Source organism: Eptatretus burgeri, chromosome 13 (assembly GCF_056783735.1).
Source record: "Eptatretus burgeri isolate ZD-2024b chromosome 13, Ebu_testis_v1, whole genome shotgun sequence".
NCBI lineage: Eukaryota > Metazoa > Chordata > Myxini > Myxiniformes > Myxinidae > Eptatretus > Eptatretus burgeri.
This window is the reverse complement of record NC_140973.1, coordinates 23,755,590-23,778,493: the sequence shown is the minus strand read 5'-3', so window position 1 is coordinate 23,778,493 and position 22,904 is coordinate 23,755,590. Positions and strand designations below refer to the sequence as shown.

At 43.7% G+C, this 22,904-nt stretch overlaps 2 protein-coding genes across 11 annotated transcripts in view; one reads left to right on the top strand and one right to left on the bottom strand.

Moving 5' to 3' along the window:
- The window catches only part of LOC147014074 (serine/threonine-protein kinase WNK2-like), a 152,415-nt gene extending 137,007 nt beyond the window's left edge, over positions 1–15,408 (top strand). For 4 of the 5 annotated variants that reach the window (XM_085851698.1, XM_085851697.1, XM_085851696.1 and 1 more), the window contains exons 23-27: positions 8,865–9,131; positions 9,332–9,427; positions 10,121–10,162; positions 12,707–12,918; positions 13,061–15,408. In XM_085851698.1, coding sequence (XP_085707824.1) covers positions 8,865–9,131; positions 9,332–9,427; positions 10,121–10,162; positions 12,707–12,918; positions 13,061–13,351 — 908 coding nt within the window. In that variant the 3' untranslated portion in view covers positions 13,352–15,408. The remainder of the gene's footprint in view (positions 1–8,864; positions 9,132–9,331; positions 9,428–10,120; positions 10,163–12,706; positions 12,919–13,060) is intronic. The other variant, XM_085851699.1, reaches the window with a different exon arrangement.
- Positions 15,409–18,303: 2,895 nt separating this feature from the next.
- The window catches only part of LIN37 (lin-37 DREAM MuvB core complex component), a 28,697-nt gene continuing 24,096 nt past the window's right edge, over positions 18,304–22,904 (bottom strand). For 4 of the 6 annotated variants that reach the window (XM_085851707.1, XM_085851706.1, XM_085851708.1 and 1 more), the window contains one exon: positions 18,304–18,578. In XM_085851707.1, coding sequence (XP_085707833.1) covers positions 18,378–18,578 — 201 coding nt within the window. In that variant the 3' untranslated portion in view covers positions 18,304–18,377. Of the gene's footprint in view, positions 18,579–22,508; positions 22,742–22,889 lie in introns of all 6 variants that reach the window. The other 2 variants (XR_015050630.1, XM_085851710.1) reach the window with 2 other exon arrangements.

Genomic DNA, 22,904 nt, shown 5'->3' with positions numbered 1-22,904 from the left:
TGCGGGTATGGAAGCTTCACTTGCTCCACTTGCCGACTCTGAGCGTGACACAGAAAATAATGAAGCGTCTCAGGATGTCTTAAGTGTTTGTCCTGATTGCCAAGTTTGTTCAGCCGAGTTAACAGCTATGTCTGACAGTGATGGGGAAATAGATAAAGGGGAAAATCCCTGTGAGTTAAATGTTAACCCCTCCCTCACAGATGATGATGATGATGAAAGGGATGTGATGTAATGGGGAAGGGCATGGACAAGGCAAATTCGGAGGAGTCCATAAACAGGGCACAACTTTCTGTTCCCATGGGATCTCTTGAGCCAAAAGTAAGTGTTCAACAAGTAATAGGTGAGGCCATAGATGAAGCACTTGATTCAGACGAAACCTCTTCTACCTCACAATTCAGTGCTTTATGCTCTCAAGAGGATGAGGGGGGAAACGACACAACCTTAGTGTCTCAAGAAAATGTCATTAAATTCCTGGATGATACATTCAGGAAAAGACGTGTAAAAATCAAAAATTACTTCCTGAATCTACACGATTTCATTACAACTGCAAGGAGTATGATTCCTGAACCTTATCAGGTTAACATGTCAGATCCCCAATTCCAATGGTTAAGGAAATGTGTTACTCAGGCTGGGAAGGAGCTTCAAGAATAACTAACAGAATGGAGATGAAAGTAGCATCCCTGAACATCAATGGAGGCTGCAATTGTGTGTGAAACACCTCCAGGTGTTTCAGCTCTTTCAAAATGAAAAAAATTGATGTGCTAATGCTCCAGGAGATGCATAGAAATCAGTCTTTTGAGGATGAGTGGCGTAGAATCTTAAAGGTTGTCTTTTTTTTCTCTAGTGCGCTTGTTGAGGCCAAGGCTGGTGTGGCAATAGTGTTGCATCCTCGACTTCAGCCTTCGGAGATAACTTGTAAGGAAATTTGTAAAGGTTACTTACTGTCTGTGCAATTTGTCAGTTGTAACCTAAAGATTTGCATGACTCATGTTTACTGTTCTAGTGCTAACTGTGAAAGAGGTGCCTTTCTGTACAAGTTGGCAGAGTTTGTAAGTACCATTGACTTCACCATGTTGTTGTGTCTGGGGGATGACTACAACTGCACCCTCAACCCACAACTTGATCGGAACACTTATGAGCCTCATCCACCCAGTGCAAGGCCTTTGGTACAGCTAGTTAAAAAGTTTAAACTGGTGGATGTGTGACGGGTACAAAACCATAGCATCCGTCAGTATACATGGGTTTGTGCATCAAGAGAGATTTTATGTTAATCATGAAATGGTAAATATTGTTAAAGGCCCGGTCACACCTTGACGTTTTAGCCAGCGATGGCAACGTATTAAAATGTATGTAAAACGCTGGCTTACGTTGAACTTTTGATGTTTTTTTTTTAAAGATTCGGGCGTATTCATAGCGACTTGGTCTTATGTATAACGCATTGGTAACGGACACAGAACGTTTCGTTGTGTTATAGATAACTTATACCAACGAATGCTGAACCTGTTGTCGGCCTACACAACCGATGCCCAACGATAGTCTAACTTAGGCATAGCGCATTGCACGCATCGCCGACGATGTCGTGACGTAGCCTATTAAAAGGCTGACGCACAACGATTCGAATCATAACTGCCGTAGAAATGGAAGTGACAACATCGCGGTCACACCTTGGCGATCTTGCCAGCGTATGCCGACCTAAGAAAAATGTCTAAAACGTTGGGGCACGTCAAATACGGTATGAGTAAGTTTGGTATACGTGAGTAGAACGCTAAAGTACGCTATCATACGTCGTAGTAAGTAGAGTACGTCAAGAAATTTTAAACATGTTCAAAATTTTACGACGTACTCGGCGTATGACACACGTTCCACATGCGATGGGGATAAGTTTTACACACGATATGTGGACGCTTACACACGTCCACAAAGGCTACTTATAAGCTACTCATAAGTCGAAACGTCGCGGTAATGTCTTTTTTACGCGAAACTTATTTCTAACTTGTGTTTGACGTGCTTTGAACCAATTCTTTACGTAGTCCCAACACACATCGACGTATGTAGATGTATTCCAATGACGTCTTCCGGTCGACAAAAAAAATATAAATGAACGTGTTTCTAGCTTACAACTGCCATATAAAGACGTGTTCCCAGCGGTTTTGGGAATTGGTATATAAAAATGCTGCTCATAAAAGGGGAACCCAACAGTGTTTTAGAGTCCTTTTTGAGTCGATGTCCATGTCAGCAGTAACAGTATCAGTATCAGTATTAGTGTTAGTAGTAGTTTGTTCATGTTGGCAGTAGTAGGTGAGTGTGAGGGGGAGGGTGTGGGTTATGATGGATCGTCCTTGCGTCCGCGTGTCCACGGGTAGGAGACATCTTTTCACCATTGTTCGAAGTTCTTCGCGGCTAATTTTTTATGGGGCTTTTTCAACAATGGGCTATAGCTTGTTTTTACGATTTAGGTCTATTCATAACGGGTTGGACAAATGCACAATGAACTAATAATGTGCATAGAGCGCTTTGATTACTTATAGATACTATATACCAACGAATAATTATTGTGAAGCCGGCGTTCACAAACTATGCCCAACGATAGCCTAACTTATCCATATCGTGCGGCAGTTTATCTTTGCCGGTGACGTAGGGTTTGCTATTCATAGGCTGCCACTCAACGATTTACATGGCTGCATCTCCACTATTGAAAGTAGACGCTTGCGCTCAACAATTGGATTTTTTTTACACTCAACGACTTTTAAACGGTACCACTCAGCTATTTTCATTGTTTACAATGAACGATTTAAATTGCTGTCACTCGCCTTTGTTTTTTGACGCTGGCGCTCGGAAATTTTAATCGTTTCTATTGAACGTGCTAAATCGCTCAAACCCCACTATTGAAAGACGCTTGCGCTCAACAATTCGTTTTTTTTTTACACTCAACGACTTTTAAACGGTACGACTCAGCTATTTTCATTGTTTACAATGAACGATTTAAATTGCTGTCACTCGCCTTTGTTTTTTGACGCTGGGGTTTTGAAATTTGAAGCGTTTCTTCTGAACGTGTTAAAACGCTCAAACTCGACTATTTTAAATAGACGCTGCCGATGGACAATTGGAATCATAGCCAAGCTAGACATCGAAGTGTGAACATCCTCGTCATGCCGAAGAAAAGTTTGAAGAATGCTGCAAATAAGTGTCCTGGCCGTGGCCATGGACACTGACGCAAGGACGATCCATTATACCGACGTCTTTCAGCCTATGAGTAACTTAAAAGTAACGTCTGTCGATGTGTGGCAACGATCGCGTAACGTGCCAACAACACGTTAATCATAGGTTAGAAATAAGTTTCGGGTACGCTAAACATTACCTCGGCGTGTCTCAACTTATGATTAATTTACAAGTAGCATGTGTTGACGTCTGTCAACGATCGCAGACCGTGCATACAACTTGTGGCCAGCGTAGCGGAACGTGTGAGTCGTACGCCGGCATACGTCGTGAAATTTCAAGCATGAAAAAATTTGAGGACAACCAAAAAGTACAACGTTTAAAGCCAGCGTACAACGACGTATGGCAGTGTTTTTCAGCGTGCTCTCAATGTTATCAAAACTTACCCATAATGTATTCAACGTGTGCCAGCGTTTTAGAAAAAAAATTAAAAAATCGGCATACGTTGGCTAAAACGTCAAGGTGTGACCGGGCCTTTAACACGTTTAAAATTACAAGATGTACTCCACTTACTACGACGTATGATAGCGTACTTTAGCGTTCTATTCACGTATACCAAACTTACCCATACCGTATTCGACGTGTGCCAGCGTTTTAGACGCATTTTTCAGAGGTCGGCATATGCTGGCAAGATCGCCAAGGTGTGACTGCGATGTTGACACTTCCATTTCTCCGGTGGTTATGATTTGAATAGTTGTGCGGCAGCCTTTTAATAGGCTACGCCGCGTGATCGTCGGCGATACATGCAGCGCGCTTTGCATAAGTTAGACTATCGTTGGGCATAGGTTGTGAACGCCGACAACAGGCTAAGCATTCGTTGGTGTAAGTTATCTATAACACAACGAAACGTTCTGTGTCTGTTACTAATATGTTATGCATATGACCAACTCGTTATGAATACGTCCGAATCTTTAAAAAAAAACATCAAAAGTTCAACGTAAGCCAGCGTTTTACATACATTTTGATACGTTGCCATTGCTGGCTAAAACGTCAAGGTGTGACTGGGCCTTAACAAAGGAAACCTGCATGAGACCGCAAATTGGCGGCCTGTGTCACTCCTCAACAAGGACTATAAAATCTTGTCAAAAGTACTTGCAACCCGTCTAAAGGAAGTCATCTCTTTCTTGATTGGCACTGATCAGTTATACTGTGTTCCAGAACATTCCATATGTGATAATATTTTTTGGGTGAGAGACTTGATCAGTCTCAGTCGAACTACATCGCCCGGTTTTGGTTTATTACTTTTAGATCAAGAAAAACCTTTTGACAGTGTTAACCATTCTTTTTTGTTTGATGTATTAAGGAGAACAGGGTTGGGGGGAAAAATTATTTCTTATGTTAAATTATTGTACAAAAATGCATCTTGTTTGCTGAAGGTTAATAATAGGCTTTGTCACCCTTTCCCTTTTCAGCGAGGCATCCGTCAGGGCTGTGCGCTATCAGGCATTCTCTACAATCTATCCGTTGAACCTTTTATTAGCTCTACTCCGGAAGTCACTGTTAGGAGTCTCTCTTTCAAAAAACTCCAAAGTCGTTGTTTCAGCTTATGCTGATGATATTTGTGTTGCTATTTCAAATCAAAAAGATGCTTCTGAGGTTTCTTGTTGCCTTACCCAGTTTGAGCTTGCTTCCACTACAAGGGTAAATTGGAATAAAAGTGTAGCTTTTTGGGTGGGCCCCAGATCGCCTTCCTCGTCCCTGCCTGTTTTACAGGAGGAATACAGTGGTGTAGTGAGGGGTTTAAATATTTAGGCTTATTCCTAGGAATTGAAGCGTATGAACAAAAAAATTGGGAGAACTTCCTGGAAAAAAATTAAATTGAAACTGGCAAGGTGGAAACGATTGTACCAACTTCTCTCGCTTAAGACACGGGTGCCAATCATAAACAACCTGGTGGTTCCATTTATTTGGCATAAAGTTATCCCACTCGAACCTCCTAGATACTTGGTCATGGGTATTCAGAGGGTTCTGACTGATTTTTTTCTGAGGTGGCCACCATTGGCTGGGCCCAGACGTGGTCTGCAGACCCCAAAATGTGGGTGGTCAAAATCTGATGCATATCCCAAGTCGGATAATTTCCACGAATAAGCGCTTACTGTACAGTGAGTGTGTTCCTTGGCGACCCCTCACAAACGCCTGGCTACAGAAAGCAGGTCTGAAATATGACCGTGAACTTTTCCTCATCGACCTGCAACACGTTGACATGTCTCAGCTCTCCGTTTTTCATCAGAGCCTTTTGAATGCTTGGCAAGCCCTCGGAGTGCAACATTTAGAGGTATCATACGATGCCCAAAAGTTTGTACATGAGCCATTAGTTCAGAATCCTTTATTCTCTGGAATTTCAACCTCCAGGTCGTATATTCATTGTTTCACCAGTGTTGGAATCAACAGTGCGAGACCTGTTGAAGCCATCCTTGAACGCCTGGCTACCTGTTAGCTCACTTTCCGTAAAAATTGGCGTTCGTTCTGCTCGAATTGTGGAAAATATCTTGAAAGCAGTAATTCAAACCTTTCAGAGACTAAATATTGGGTGGACTGGGGTATATGAAGTGATAGACTCACGTCTCTATTTCCTTGAACTTCAAATTGCCTCAAAAAAACAAGAGGGTGTGTTCTCCTCAAACTTAGAGGAAATTGGTGTGTTTCATGTCATGGGGAAAATGGCAATCTACAAGATATGTCTAGAAGCATGTATACCTGGTTTTATAAAACTGTTAAAAACATCGGTGGAATGAGACCTTACCTGCTGGAACTTTTAAAACTCCAGTTTGGAACAAAATGTATAGTTCTCCAACTCTTGGACGAACAGGAGACCTGAATCGGAGACTCGCACATCAAGCTCTGGTCACACAGACATTACTTCATAAGTTTAACTCTTCTGTTCTGATTTTTGTCCTTTTTGTGATTTAATTGAAAATGTGGCCCACGCTTTTATTGAATGTAAGGGATTGGTACCCCTCTTTCTCTTCCTTCAACAGCTTTTCTATAAATTTAATTTTGTTTTTTCCTTTCCAGCCTTTATTTATGGTATCGAGGGGAATTATAAGAGTAAACCAGTACTCTCGTTGTTGTCTTTTCTGTTGGGTATTGCTAAACTGGCAATTTATAAAACCAGGAAAGCAAAATTGAAGGGAAAAAATGTAAATGTGCTTTTCTGCTTTAAAGGTATGGTTTTGGCATGGCTAAAAACTGTAGCAGACTTATATTTTGAGCTCGGACATTGTGGGTGATCAGTGGTACACTGATGAGGTTTTGAGCTTCTTTTTGTGATGGAATCTAGTTTGTAAAAGTTTTAAGTACTTACACTTACTTTTTGCATATATGTAGTATTCTGTGGTGGTTTGACATGAACATAACCCTTGTTTGTATTGCTTTTGTTTAATTTATTTTTGCTGTAAAAACTTTTGGATGTGTTTTTGGATCAACACTCCACCGAAAGACCTCCTGAAAGAGTGTGCTTTTCTGGTGTGTTTTGATACTTTTATTATAAAAGTATACAAAGATCTCTCTCTTTCTCTCTCTGTCTCTGTCTGTCTGTCTCTCCTTCTTTGATTAATCTCTTCAACGATTGGTTAATGATGATAACGACATCACTGATGCTTACATTTCTGGCTTCGATATTTCCCCTTAAATATTTTTTTGCAATCTTTTTCTGCCTCTGCCTTTTAGGTTCCGTGTTTCCCTCTTATACAACCAAACTGCACATGCTGTAGTTGTAGATAAACCCTAACGTGCCTTCTTCAAATATTTTGGCTGAACATGATGACAGCTCTGTTTACAATGCATGCAAATTTGCAGTCTCATAAAAATTGAAGCTCTTTGAAGAACCTCAAACAGTCACACATATATGAAGTTTCCAACAAATATTGGAAGACAACCAATGTCACTCCCATACACAACAAAAGTGCAAAGACGCTGATATGATACTTGGTTCACACATCATTCAATTCAGGCAAATCTCACATTCTGACACTGTTTCACCAGGATCAACCGATGGAATAGTTGCAGTCTCTTGAATTTCTGAGTTTCACCATCGGCAACAATATCTCTTGGACAAACCATTTATTAAAGTTGGCCTCCAAAGTCAGCAACTGCAGACTGGACATCCTAGGTTGTGCCAATTGTTCTTCCTTGGAAAGTCTGAATTTCCCACAGCCTACAATTAACTTAACAGAGTGTGCTCTCTCTGTCGGAGGCTTGGAAATTGAAAGCCTTCAATACCATTAGCATCTCCCACAAAGAAGTAGAAGTACAAAGTCTGCTCCAGTCTCTACTTTCATACCAGACAAGTTGGTGGCCTCAGTTTTTTTTTTTTTACCTGCCACTCTTTGATCTTACTCCATCTCCTCTTTCATTCCTCCCAGTAACCCCTTCAATAACCTCAAAATCCAGATTGCTCACCTCAATTCCTTTGTCGTCATTTTTGTCTGCTTGCAGAATGACCTTCCTGTCAGTTCAATCCCACTCTTCCTTTGAGGTATTCAAATTGGTAGTATACCACCATCTCCTTCCCTATTGGTGAATTTTTTTACTCCCGTTAACCCCTCCCCTCCCCCAAGCCTACCTCTCTTCATACGCGACTTTCAAAATGGTGTATGAATGTTTACGAGGCATTTTGCGTGCACATTTTCAGTGACTCCGTTATGCTCGCCAAGCACTTTTAACCTGCCATTGCTAGTGCGAGATCTGTATTTCAAATTGTCTTTAAACATAATTTTCAGCATTCAGATGAAAGAGTGGCAAATTCAAAATGGTTTACTAGAATTGTTGGTCCCTAAATGCAAATCGGACTCGCGGAAATAGGAAAGACGAGAAATATCCGTGGATGAGAAGTATTGAGTTCCAACCATTTCCTGTTCGTACAAGTGAGCGGTGGCTGTGGATATAACACACACACACACACACACACACACACACACACACACACACACACACACACACACACACACACACACACACACACGGATGGATGCTTCTCCTTTTACCAATAAATGCAAAAATCTAGTATAATTTCTTTTGTTGTGCAGAGGCATACTCTTTTCTCACCTATACGTTTGCAAGTATTGTCGGCTTCTTTTAGAAGTTTTCTGAGCCATTTTATGTTACAATCCTTATCTGGCACACATGATATACATTTGGCTGCCCCAATGAACCCCAGTGCTTGGGTTTTCTGCTCACCGAGCATTCTAGGGCGGATAACGTCGTTTCAAAAATCACATATTGCAGTTCAGTGTTTTCATTTCTCTTCTCTCTCATGTTTCTATTGGTCCATTCCATAGTTTGTTGCATCCACTTGCTTTGCCACCACCTCATTGTCGGTACAGTGCATTCTACCCTCTGTCACTTCGCTCTTCCATGAGCATATATTTTGGATACAAAGCAAAAAAAATTGTAATAATTGTCAGCTCAAACCATCGTTTCCATGTCGGAGATGGCTTGCAACTGTATCTTAATTGTGGATTTTCTTCTGACACAAATGTTCAGATGGGAACATAAACCAACCCAAATAAATCAGAATTGAGAGACTTGCATTTCATATAATGATTCACCTGATACTGTAGTTTACATTTTGATGAGATCATAATGTTAGAGATGTACACAACGCTTTGATCATAAGGCTCAAATTGATAGATATATTACCTTCTCAGGTGATGTTCCATCGGATTTGCGTTCTGCAAGACGAGATGAGCCAGTGCTGCTTGATAGGTCAAGCGACACGTTCCAGTTACAACCCACCTCGACCCAGTCTCCACTGGTGTCACCACCACCCAGGGGAACGCATTTTCCTACAAAGTGCTTGGAACCGGTCGTGCAAACGGAACAACCACAATCAAGCCTTCGACACGACGGCACCCAGGACAGCTTGGCTAACATCCCCACGGAGGGTCACCAGGGGCACGCCCAAACGGAATCGGGTAAGACCGCAAAGAGAAGGAATTTTGCAGCAATTCCGCCTTGCAAAATCCTCTCTGTTTGGGACTCTGGCATTTTGCAACCTTTGCATTTCTTTAAGGGCAGAGACTAAGCTCAAGGTCATCTTTCTGTGCTATTAACTACTTATTGCACCTTTGCTTGCTTTTGGTCTAACTGTTTTCCTTTTCTTCTGACTTTGTAGGGTGGGCATTTTTCCGGAAAGCGTCCGAGAAAGTGGCGCATAAGTCTAACAAACCACGTTCCAGATTCTTCAGCGGATCAGTGTCATGGTCTATCTGTAATTGTTCTTGTTTTAGTTTCCTTTCTTTATCGCTCTATCCTCATCTGGACCAGGCACAGCTGCATGATTCATAAACACCTCTTGGAGCTTGCAATGTTCGGCTAACTCTGTCATAATGGGATACTACTCTTAGTGAAGGATGGTGTCTATCCGCATCGGCGGACAAGTTTAACGATGGTTTTGCCAAGTGAAAGTAGATAAAAATGTGTTAACCTGTGGGGAAACGAGGTGCGGCTGATGTTTGGAGCATTGGTCGTTCATCAGAAAGAGGATGAAGGGCGAACGCTCAAAATGGCATCTGTACATCCATCCCCACGGCGGTTAACATACCCTCATTGGCTTTTGGATAATAAAATGCAGTCTTTATCTTAAAGTCAACATAATTAAAGCTCAAGGCAACAAGGAAAATGCATGAACTTATTGTTAAAGTTTCATGCCATTTTCACTCTTAAAAATAATAAAATGTACATTTGCTTCCAACATTTTAAGCTGAGAACATTACAAGCTTTCTTCTCCATGGCTAGTTGCTTGTACATTTGCTTGAAAGTTTTTCTGGAACGCATGCTTTCCCTGGACACCCAAGCATGGCACTTTGATATGCAGTGTGCAAGACAACTTTTGCCGCGTTCATTCACCGTCCAAAGTCATGAATCACATTCTCTGATCGACATTTATTGCCTTTCCCTGCAGGGAATTCACTGAAACGCCTCTGCCTGGGAAAAGACCATAGCCGTAAATATACTGCATACATACACACACACACACACACACACACACACACACACACACACACACACACACACACACACACACACACACACACACACACACACACACACACACACACACACACACACACACACACTTTCAATGTTCTCATAACAGTTCCAGAGGGTGGATGGAGCAAATATCAATGACAATAGAAAAGGTCGTTGGTAGATGTGGGAGGCAACACTAAATGGGAGTTGGTCACCCTATGAAAGGAATAAGGGAAGAGCATGACTGTTTTGACTCAGGAGGTAATTTTATGGTTGGAATAAAAGTGGGAAAAGGAATGAAAGTCAGCAGTAGGGTAGGGTAACAAAGTGAGGGTTATTTTCTCTTTTTTTTGAGGCTTGCGTAGGAACCACAACACAGAACAGAAATAACAGTATAAATTGAGGGAGGGAGGGCAGAGAGAGGAGGAACACACCAACAGCAGGGTGGAGGGACATTGTAGAAACTAGGAGACCTGGAGAAAGAAAGGACACTGGGAAGAATTATGAGCAAGGGGAGGGGGAGGAAGACACAGGGGATGAACAAGCTATATACAGATGAAAATTCTCAATCACCCGGGTGGAAGGGAAAACTGGGAAAAAGCAGAAATTGAACAACAAACAACAACAAAAAAGGAATAAAATTCAGGATGGTGAGGGAGCAGGGGTTGGGGGGAGGGGGGGTGGAACCTGATAACATGGAAACACAGAAAAGGGTGGGCTTGGGTAGGGTTAATGAGGGCAGAAAAGATCATGGATGGGGTGGTGGTGAATAGCTGTCTTTAAGTGCTGGATTAGTGTTGTTGGATGAGTGTATGACCAAGTGATGCTGTTAGAACAAGACCAGATCTGACAAAATACATGATTGAGAGGCCATCTTGTCGAGGTACCTTGTGCTACTGGAGGTTATATTCTACGATCTACCATGCAAAAAGAGATGCAGCCACACCAAGCCACCGAGAAGACCTGCACTACATAGCACTGCGGATGCATTCATTGTACACTCGAAGATGAGATTCAGGAAAGAACCAAGTTGTGTAAACGAGTCCAATGCCAGGCTCAGGCCGACAGCATTTCACATTTCAATAAATGCTGGTGCTCAAAATCAAGCTGTATTGCTGAAGGCTTTTCTCCCAATAAATAATATTCCAATCCAGTCATATCTAGCAATATCTTTAAACCTTTCTGTAATGGAAAACCTGTGGGGTTGACTTGAATAAAAGAACCTGTTGCAAGAACAGATTTGTGCACCGATTTGAATGTCTGGAACATCCGTATGGACCCTTACAAAAACAGACAAGAAGAAACATGATTCCTATGAAATGCACTTGTTGAGAAACATGCTAAACATAAAATGGGATGATCTTGTATCACATTAGCAGGAGTACCTGGTGTTGCCCTTTACTGTTCTCAACCTGTTGGCATTTTGACAAAATGAAATTTTGTTTATTTTTTGTGAGGGCCTAAAACAGTTCCCTACACCCACTAAGGCACGGGGTCGGGGATAATTTATGATTACCTTTTACATAGCTACAAAGGCTTAGGCACTATAGAGTGATTAAAAAAAATTAAAAACCCAACTTTTTGTTTCAAAGCTTTCAAAAGTATTTTTTGTTTTTGTTTGTTTTCCTAAAACACAGCCCATGCACTCACTGATGAACCTCTGAAAGTTTGACGAAGATCCATTCAGCCATCTTTGAGAAAAATGGCAACACACACACGGACAGACTGATAAATTCGCAGACAGACAAACAAACAGCTCTCTTATTGTGGAGATGAAAATGTCAGAAAAAGACGTGAGTGCAAAAATATGTAAATCTAGAGTCGAGACCAAAATGGTTGAAGATTGAAAGAATGAATGAGGAAAGATGAGTGAAAAGAATATACCAAAGCATGATGAGTTGAAGGCCAGTGGGTAGACCAAGAACCAGATGGGAGCAAACGGTAGAGAAGGAACTTATGGAAACTGGAATTGATATGGAGGAAGCAGCACATCTAGCCCAAGATAGGAAAGGGTGGAGAGCTGTGGTTTGGGCCTTTTGCTGCATCGCACCAGGAAGATAAAGAATGAAGAAGTTTGAAGAACCCCTAGATAACATTGTACAAGTCTGGTGTTTCATTATCGACAGCAGCTGTACAATCACAAGATCCATCAACGATGCAAGGCAATGATGTTTATAATGGATCTGAAAAGCCTTCACGCAAACACATATGTACATACTTTGTGATCAACTCAGGTGGTTTTTACGTGCCAATCTATTTGTTCAAGTGTTTTGCACAATTATCCTGACAATTAGTGCAATTGCTAAATATCAAAGTCCACAACTATGATCGTTTGCGATTTATTTTTGTTCTGTATAGCAGGGATTGCATTTAGCAATTCCAAGCCACAGATTAATTTTATTTTTTTTCTAGCCCCAGATAGGAAAAGGAAAAAAAAGATGCGAAGATGTGCTCAATTCCCCTGGATGAAAGGGGTATGTTTGATGTTATGTTAATAATAATATCACGGTCTTGGAAGGGTCACGCAGTGGAAGTGCCAGCTGTGCCAGCATGGCACCTGCCACTCGTGCTACACCTTCACCCACGCTCTCAACCAAGAAAGGAACCTTTACTGATGACCTCCACAAGCTTGTCGATGATTGGGCAAAGGACCCTTCGAACAATTCCAGCTGCAAAGTCTGGCGTGGTCAGAGCCGTCCCTCGACTCGCCAAAAACAGGTCCAGGCAGAGGTGAGATTACAATGACTGGCTTGATGTAAGATCGAGCTTTGTATTTTTTTGTTGTGTCTTTCATGACCATACTCACAGCCAATACCAACCTCTAAAATAACTGATTGTGCCCGACTGATGCTATTTGTCCACCCTTGCTCAGCAGGTGCCACCTGTGCCACCCATCGCACGTAAGCTGTCTGCCCCCGCACAGCTGGGCATCTCCCGAACTCGCTCCCCATCTCCGTCCATCCCCAGTCCAAGCCCCGGTCCCGTGTATCCTTCATTGGGCCCTTACGTGGCATCGACGATCGGGCCTCAATTTCACGTGGGCCAAGCCGGCACCGCTTTCATCGGTCCTTGGTCTGGTCCGAATCCAGTGACCCATTCTCCTGTGCTTGGCCAGACCATTGGCACTGGTCACATTACGAGCCAACAATGCCATCCACACTGATAGACTCGGGTCTCTCTGCACATCGGGAGCGAGTGCAGGGTACCAATTGCTCAGTGCACTGGTCTGAAAGCCAGTGTTTAATTTGCAGAGCTGCATGTGCAGTTTAATTGTGCGTGTACGTGTTTCTGTGAAAAAAAAATACGAGTACATTGCAGAAGTTTATTATTTTGATTTATCCTCGACAAGGAAAAGGTCACGACCCTTACCTTTAAATTAGCACTACTGCTTCACATGGCACACTCAAACCGCTGCCCTGAGATGAGCATCTGGCAAGGCTTTTGTAAGAAGTGCCTTTTTTCCTCGAAGCCATCACTCGTACCGGAAGCGTAAAGTGGAAGCGCTTGGCCGGCCGTAAAGCGCCGAAGGAAAAAGCTGCATAAACGATACACAATTGGGCTCGTGAGGAAAGATTGTCCAGCTTTGGAACGATTCGATTTCCTTTCAGTTCATTTGTGTGCAACTTAAAATGCATATTCCGTGCATTATTAGCAGCACGATGACCCGGCGAAAAGATTTCGATCGCATTTGCCATTCAGATATGTTTACGTGCAGCAAGCAAAACGCCGCACGGAATTTCACAAATGTAACTCGTTTTTGATCTTGCAACATACACTGCTTCGACCTTCGAATCCGCAATTCACGTAAAATGTTGAAAAACAAAGTTCTGATCGTTACAATGTGGGGTAAGTTTAAACTTTGCCAGTATTGTATCCCTGCGATGATCCTTACTTGCAAAATGATACAAAGCTGTGAACCTTTTGAATCTTGAACTGTTTACATGCACCTGTCAAATGTATTTATTTCCGTTTGGGGGTTGAATATGGCATGTTTCACTTCGCTCACTGACCATTCCACTTCACAAATGGGATATAACTTTTGTATTTCTGAAATGCAAGAAAATGGTGCATGGTGGGGACGATTTAAACATTCACAACAGCATGAACAGTATTTGCAGAATTTAACACAAAAAGTTTGTCGAACCCTCGATTTTGAGCATCGATGGCAGATAAATGTCTGGTTTCATGTCATTTCATACTCATTGTGAATAAGGACTCCGTTAGTTCTTATCATTTTGCAAAATTGCACTTTTGGTTAAAATACTGATACTTAACCCTGGCATGTTGAGCGGGTACTTATGCTGATAATAAAATGGCTTTTACTGCAGCTTATTGGTTGATGAGTGAAACGAAAGGCTTGATCCCTTAAGGATTTGAATATATCACTTTGGAATGAGATTGAAGGGGCTTTCCTTGGTTTTATTGTAACTACACCACTGGATAGTTATCTTTCCTTGCTTCTGTGGAGCAGCTTTTCTCCAATAATACCTTTGGGTTTTCGACATTGTGTAAAGGTGATGTAAATGCTCCTGCTTGTGATGAAGCAGCCCCCCACTCCTTGCTGCTTTTGGATCATTTATTTTATGTACATATGCCAAAATAAAATGTGCACACCTTGCTGAGAACACTGATGGCATTCTGCTCGATAAAGGGGAACGTCATCAAGTTCCGTCAAGTTGTGGCCGACTTCCAGTGATATTCATGATCATAGATTTCTCCAAACATCCCGATCCTGCACTGCTTCCTGAATCTGGCAGAGATAGCTTGATTGCAGCCTTTACCTCCATCCATTCAGCACATACAAGGTATTCCCCTTCTTCCCTCAACCATCCCCAGCATGGTTGACTTCTTAAGACTTTCGTTTACTGTAAGCATGATGTGTCCAAAGTATGACATTTTGTTTTTGCATCAGCGCTTCAAATGTACATAGTGGTCTAATTTCTTCAAGCACTGATTTGTTTGTTCTGCTTGCAATCCATGGGATTAACATTCATCTCCAACACATTTCAAAACTGTTAATCCCCTTCCTTTCTTTTTCACTGTCCGTGACTCACATCCATACATTACAATCGGAAATACTAGATCATCCACCAGCCTCATCTTGGCTTGTATAGTTACATCTTTATAAATCCTGACATTGCTGTTCTCCCCAATGCAAACTGTCTATTAATTTCTCCTCCACATTCTCCACTCACTTCACTTTTAGAACCCAGGAAGATGAAACTTTCCGCTGTTTTCCACACGATTGTCTCCAAATCTGAACACGTCGCTCTCAGTTGAAAAGTTACACCAAAGTTATATCTTCTCAGTTACTCCAAAGGGGAACTAGTTTTGGAATATCTAACAACTCCGATATCATATCAAACTTAATTTTATTTGAGATTATATCCCTTAAAAATTCTTAAGTCTGGAGAAAGGAACCAAACTTCCTAAAACTATCAAAAAGTGTGAGGAGTGAAACAAATTGCTATCGATGTGCAAAATGTGGAACGTCCAATCATGCAAGGGATATGATAAACACCATGATCCAATCATGGACAAAATACAGTAACAGTGGCAAAATAATTTTGGAGGTTACATTTTCAGCTTAATGTTATGGTTTAAATGTTTAAATGGTGTTGGGAGCAGGGGAGGGACAAAGTGAGATTTAATGCATATTTCATTTTAAAGGCACTGGTTGGATGTTTGGGTCTGTGTAAGTGCACCATCTGTCTGTCTGCCACGCATGTACGTCCAAGTTACTCCAAGTCTAATAATGGATGTAAAACATTTATACATATTTGGACAACATGCTTTGCGTCCATAAAGTTTTCATGACTGAATACATGAGACACTGTGAAAGAGCAGGTTGCAGGTCACCAAACATGTTCTGAAAATTTATCAATATGATTATATGTGCATTAAATAGTTCGATGCAAGCTATTGTGGTTGCCTAACAATTTGGAGAATTAATGAAATTTAACTCCGAAGTTGTTATTTATCGAGGCAGTTGAAAAAAACAGCCGTGTGCCCATATATGAATGGTGACATCACGTTCTCCAAAACAAAGTGGATGCTCACTCGCTCATTGAAGAAGTGTCCAGTTCAGCGGGCCGTTCTTTCGCTTATTTTGATCTTGCAACTGTCTATATTATCCTTCTTTATTTTGAATTATTGTAGAACAAAGTTATTTGGATATTTGTACATCATGCGCCGTACGTGTGTCATCATGTTTTGCGAAAATGGCTGGAAAACGGATAATCGCTCCCACCGATTCCCGAAGGAATCAAACATTCGCCGGCAGTGGATAAGATTTGTACAAACAAAACGGGTAAAGAGGACCCTTTGGATGGACTTGTCATTTGTGGTGACCATTTCACAGCCGAGGATTACGAAGACAACGCAATGAGTGAGCTCGGTTTCAAAACAAGCGTGACGCTGTGCCCACCATTCAGCCTTCTCCTCCTCAGCTGGCTCCTGCTTCATCTTCTCACACTGTGTCACCTCTCAAGGATTGGGGCATTATGTTTATCTATAAATGCGCATAAGAAATCGAGAAATTATTAGAATAGAGCAAGTCATCACTATCCGGAAGTCCGTACATTGTAACCCGTAATGGGGAACGCAGCTGAGAATCTCTTCCCCATCATCACTTTCGCTGGGGTCAAGCTCAGTTGTCAGAAAGACTTCAACACCAAGGGTCCATTATATTTGGGTCCATTATTGATTCATTCTATTTCTGACTCTTGAGTGACTAGAGGGTTGGTGGTGGTCATATGGCAGCTAAGCTGCCGGGGTAGCTATCATTTCTTGAAGCACGACTGTGTCGCTGATGCAGTGCCCCTCTACCAGTACACACATTGGAACTGGTACTCATTTCGCCGACCTCGGAAGGATGACAGGTTGTCAACCCCCTGGTGTATTAATTCAGCGGCCGACGGGGCTTGAACTCAGGACCTGAGGATCCCAAGCCACCACCCTAACCACTGAGCCAACACCAGGCTACGAGAGGGTTAAAAAAATTATTATATCAAGTCACAGACGAATCAAACTTTACATTATTTTATGCATCGAACAAGAAAATGAAAATCTACAAGCCAATCTGTCTGGTGGAGTCTGTCAGTGTGAACTGCCGGACAGTCAGTCCTGCCACTTGTACACAAAATAGGCCGTTTTCTGGCACTTGCAAGTGGCTCAAATTTATATGGCTCAGGGCCAGAAACTCCACAGTATTGTTACAAATTTGGAATTCAATTGCACACAACATACAGGTTCCCTTAGTCAGCTATGTCGATAAGTGCATGTTCCCAAGATAGCTCACCTTCCATTGTTTAAATGTTTTGAAATCGATTAGATGCGCTGCGGATCGATTTAATAGTTGGCCAGCTTTAAACATGGGCCAGCTATTAGAAATATTGCTGGCAAAAATGGATGAGAATGTGCAAACGCTGTGGGGTGAGATGCAGAGCGTGGGGTGATGCCTGCAGGCGGGCAGAATGGCAATTGAGAGGAGTGAAACGCGGGCAGTGGAGCTCATAATGGCGGCGCCACGTGTTGGAGCGAACGAGCTGAGGGGGAGTGTGGACTGTCGGTCCCGCGGTGGAGGACAAAGTAATTCGGGAGACGCGTTGGGCAAGACTTGAGCAGATGACAGAAAGTGACGGTGACACAGAGGGGAAAATTAAAAGGGGTGACGGAGACGTGTACGGCAAGACACGTAGAGACGAGGGAAATAATAAACGAGGTGACAGAAATACCAGAGCCACGGGGAATAGAACAGGAATCGAGAACAGGAATTGCGATCGAGACAAATTCAGACAGAGCTGCTAAACTACAGGTTTGTTTTCAGATCCATGTTCAAAATATAGCATTGAATTGAAATAAAGTTGTTCCTCGATCGTAATAAACTGACATTTCTCACTGGACAGAGGGACTAACAAACAGATAGAAGTGAAGCAATTGTTTAACCCTGCATTTTGCTTCACATTCATGGAGGTAACAAGGACTGGGCAGGGATTTCAAGTGGTAACGTGTTCCTATTTACTCTTGTATTGTGCTTGATTTGCACAATGTGCTTGTGAAGAACCTTTTTGCTGATGCTTGCTGTGTCATAGTGCGTACGGAATACTCGCGGCAGACTGGAAACTGGTTTTTATTCCCAATAATCACATCGATGTGGATTTTGTAACATGATGACAATATTTAGCATATCAAGCTATGCTCCACCTGCCAAGCCAAGGGAAACAATTATCGCCAGTTTGAATGATCTCGGAAATAAATTTATTTTGATGAGTGAGAACGGATCGTAGTGACATTTGTGAAACAAATATCATTGCCTCTCGAACATAGCCTTCAACATGTGTGTGCTTTCCACGTAACGCGCCTGGTTCCTTTGAGAGGCTTCTCTCCACCTGCAAAATAAAATATATTCGGAAGGTTGGACAAATTGGTTACATTCATCTTTGCACAGAAGCAGAACACAACACGAAGCAGTGGTTTTGAACTACACCGGACCAGTTTGGGGCCTTGGTTTATTCGGCAAAAAAGATGGTGCTAAACAAAAGTCAGATCAGGTCAGGTAGGGGAGTATGTACCAGAACAGCGCTTCGCTGCATCCACTTTCCGCGGGTACTCCAGGGGCCTCCGTCTGGCCATCCCCCAGGCAGATGCCAGGCCCATCCCCATCTCCTTTAGATGATGGTCAACCTGCTGCAACCAAGAGGCATGTGGTCGGCCCACTGGCCTCCTCCACTCATGAGACTCCCTCGCTGAGAGAATCTGGTGAGCAGGATCAGCATCAGGAAAACGAGCCACATGTCCATGCAGTCGCAACTGACGCTCACAGACTATGCAGGTAACAAATCTCATCCGAGTCTCTCTCAGCAACCGCTCGTTGGACACAAAATCCGATCAGCGATAGCCAAGGATTCTCCGAAGAGACCTACTACCAAAGGAATTAAGTCTCCGTCTCAGATCCTTGGTCAAAGTCCAAGTCTCGCATCCATAGAGCAAGACTGGAAGTACCAAGGACCTGAAGACTCGGACTTTCGTCCTCCCGCACAGGTACCAGCAGCACCACACCCCATGATCCAGTGAATCCATGACTCCCCAGGCCCGACCCAGACGTCTATTGACCTCTGACTCACAGCCAGCAGAGATATGAATATCACTGCCAAGGTAAGTGAATCTCTCCATGACCTCAACATCCTCACAAACAAACACAGACAGGACAGCAGCATCCAAGATGTCACCGAAAGCCTGGATCATAGTTTTGACCCAAGAAACCCGTAATCCCAGCGGCTCCGACTCCTCATTCAGCACCTCGAGGGCCCCCAAAAGGATATCGAAAGTCTCTGCAAAGATGACTGCATCATCTGCAAAATCCAGGTCCAAGATCTTGACATTCCCAAACGATGCACCGCAGCTTGATCTCTCCGCCATCCTCCCTAAAATCCAGTTCATATAAGTGCTGAAAAGTGTGGGGGCCAGTACACACCCCTGACGAACTCCAGTAACAACTGGAAACAAGTCAGAGATGGTACCACCACATTTCGCAGTACTCTCAGTACCAGAGTAGAGTTCAGATATCAGATCGATCCGTTTTGGTGGCACCCCACGAAGACCAAGAATCCTCCAGAGGGCATCCCGATTCACTGAATCGAACGCTTTACAGAGATCAACATAGGCTGCAAGCAGCCCCTGCCGAAACTCTCGTCTGCGTTCGGTGAGGACACGAAGAGCAAGGATACGGTCAATCGTTGACCTATTTGGTGTAAAGCCCGACTGCTCTGGACGCTGATGCTCAAGCAGATGGTGGCGAACCCGATCAAGAATTATCCGAGCAAAGACCTTGCCTGGCACTGAGAGCAGCGTCACCCCTTGGTAGTTGTTGCAGTCTTGGCGATCACCCTTCCCTTTCCAGAGAGGAACAACAAGGCCCCTCTTCCAGTCAGTTGGGATGATGCCTGTGTTCCAGGCAGAGCACATAACTGCATGCAATGACACGAGTGCAGCATTTCCACCAGCCTTGAGAAGTTCAGCATGGATGCCACAGATCCCTGGAGCTTTGCCCCGTTTCAACTGGTTCACCGCAGCCCGTGTTTCCACAAGCGAAGGTGGACCACAGTTGATTCGAGGGTCAGCAACAGGGATTGTAACACCCTTGACGTCCAACTCGACAGCTGGGGGATCAGCCTGGTACAACCGCTCAAAGTAATCGGCCCAGCGGGCCTTCACTTCAGACTCTGTCAAGAGCCTACCACTCTCTGCTCTAACTGCAGTGCTCCGAGGGATGGGCTTGGATGAACGCAATGCACGAATTCCCCTGTAAGCGGGACGAGAATCACCTGTCCACAGGTGATGCTCTACCCCCTCACAGATTCCTCGCACATTGGCCTCCTTGTCCACCCTCAGTGCACGTACAGTTTTATGCCTCAGCTCCCTGAACAGCTCAGCTCTGCCATTCAGCCTGGCCCTGCGACTATGGTCAATGGTATCCAGTGTCCCTTGAGAGAGAAAATTCTTCTTTGCCCTGCGCTGAGTTCCAAGACATCCACCGGCAACATCAAGGACGGTGGTCTTGAAGGCACTCCACAACTCTTCAGGACCCCCCAAAGCACCCAGACCCCCAAGTGTCCACTCAGCCTATTCGCAAACTCCTCAGCTACTCTCTCATCCCTGAGCTTGCCAACATCCAGCCAAGGCTGGGATGGTACCATTCTTCAGGATTTAAGGTGCAGCTTTAGAGTTGCTACAACAAGCCTGTGGTCAGTATTGAGGAACTGAGCACTCCAGTAGACCCTGCAGTTCTGGATCATCCTCCAACGACCGTCAATGAGGATATGGTCAATCTCCTTTGCCACACCACCAGCGTTGGAATACCAAGTCCAGCGATGAGCTTGTGGGCGCTGAAACCATGAACCAGCCACCCTAAGTCCATGACTTCTTGCAAAGTCAAGGAACTTCGTGCTATTCTGGTTCATAGTTCCTGACCCATCGGGACCAACACACACCTCATAACCATCCCTATCGGTTCCAGTTGATGCATTGAAATCCCCCAAGACGAGAAGTGTATCTCGTCGGGCACTGATCAACCAGACTCGAGCATGGCGTAGAATGCATCCTTCACGGTGAGATCACTCGCCTCAGTCGGAGCATAAACAGAGACCAGGGAAATAACACCTAAGGAGTGACGAATCCTTAATCTCATAATACGCTCGTTGACCGGTGTTACCTCAATTATCATTGGGGTCAGCTTATTGGACACAGCTACAGCAACTCCTTGGGTATGGTAACCATCAGAGCGACCAGACCAATAGTAGGTGTAACCACCCACCATTATCTCGCCGCAATCCGGTCTCCGAACCTCAGAGAGAGCTGCAATCCCGATGTCCAAACGCATGAGCTCAGATGATAACAGAGACAGGTGATCATCCTCTCTTAGGGATAGGACATTCCAGGCACCCACCCGAAGGGACTACCTCAGGTTAACCCAAGGAGACCGCCATCTGGTGGACGACACCTCAGCACCACTCCGACACACTCTCCCGCAATCTGACCCAGGGATGTTACCCCGTGGTTTCCCTCCTATCATCAAAGATTGGGGGTCCCGAAGGCTTTGCCCCAATCCCGTCATCCGGTGAGCTGCCCTGCGAAGGGAAGCTGCACAGGAGGTACTCCCACGGAGTGGGTTTTCAGATTTTTTTTTTTGCGTTTTTGTGTTTTGCGGAATGAAGGGTTTTACGGTGGCTGGAGTGCAAATCCTGCCACCAACCTCATGATAAAAAAGTAACCCAACTGCAGGAGGACGTCCGCAGACACAGTTGGGCACTAGATATGGATGGCCGTTGGCTCACAAGGAGCTCCTCCGCCCTTTGACAGGTTTTGTTTTTAATCCTGCTGGGTGTCCATATCCAAACACCCTCCTCACCAGAAAACCTGATGGGGGAGACTGTTTAGTCGCCGACAACCCGACCATGGAACAGGTTAGTACAGGTTTACATGGTACCTGTAGCAGGTCACAGATCTAACCTGACCTGACCTGTAAACAAAAGTGAAATGCTTCAGGTCTGGTGAAGCAATGGCATGCGAGTGGCTTTTCCATAAAAGTACACATTTAAAATGTAAAATAACCATAGGTGGTTTTCACAATTATTTAAAATATTCTTAAACCAATTTTTGTTCAGGTAATGAAGGACTTTGGCAAAACATGGTGAAACTACAAATGTTTCACCCCCCACACCCCCCCCCCAAACCCATCCTTACTCCACTGCCCTGAAAAATGCATGAATTCAAACTTTTCATAATTGTAGAAACACTGGGCTAATGGTATGTACACTCACCTCTGAAGTGTCTAGCCTGAGTTTGAATCTTGACCCAGCTACAACCATCCTGACAAGTGTTTCACAGATGGGGCGATTCATCAATGTGTGTGCCGTCCCTCGGGCAGACGTTAAACTAAGCGTTCCGTCTGCCAGCGTTCGTTGGTGGATGTCAAAAACCCCACGGTGTCCTTCACGAAGAGTAGGCGAGCTATCGCCGGCATCCTGGCCGAGTTCCAAATTCCTACTTTCACCTGCAGGAGAGACTGCATCAACGGAACAGCCATGTCCAGCAGGGCAAATGATGCAACCAGCAGGCATGTGGTGCATATGGATGGAGGGAACCACAAAAAGGAATGTGCGTGTTAAACAGAAAGAGATCACAATCGCCTCACCACTTACTTTTGCCTCACTTTT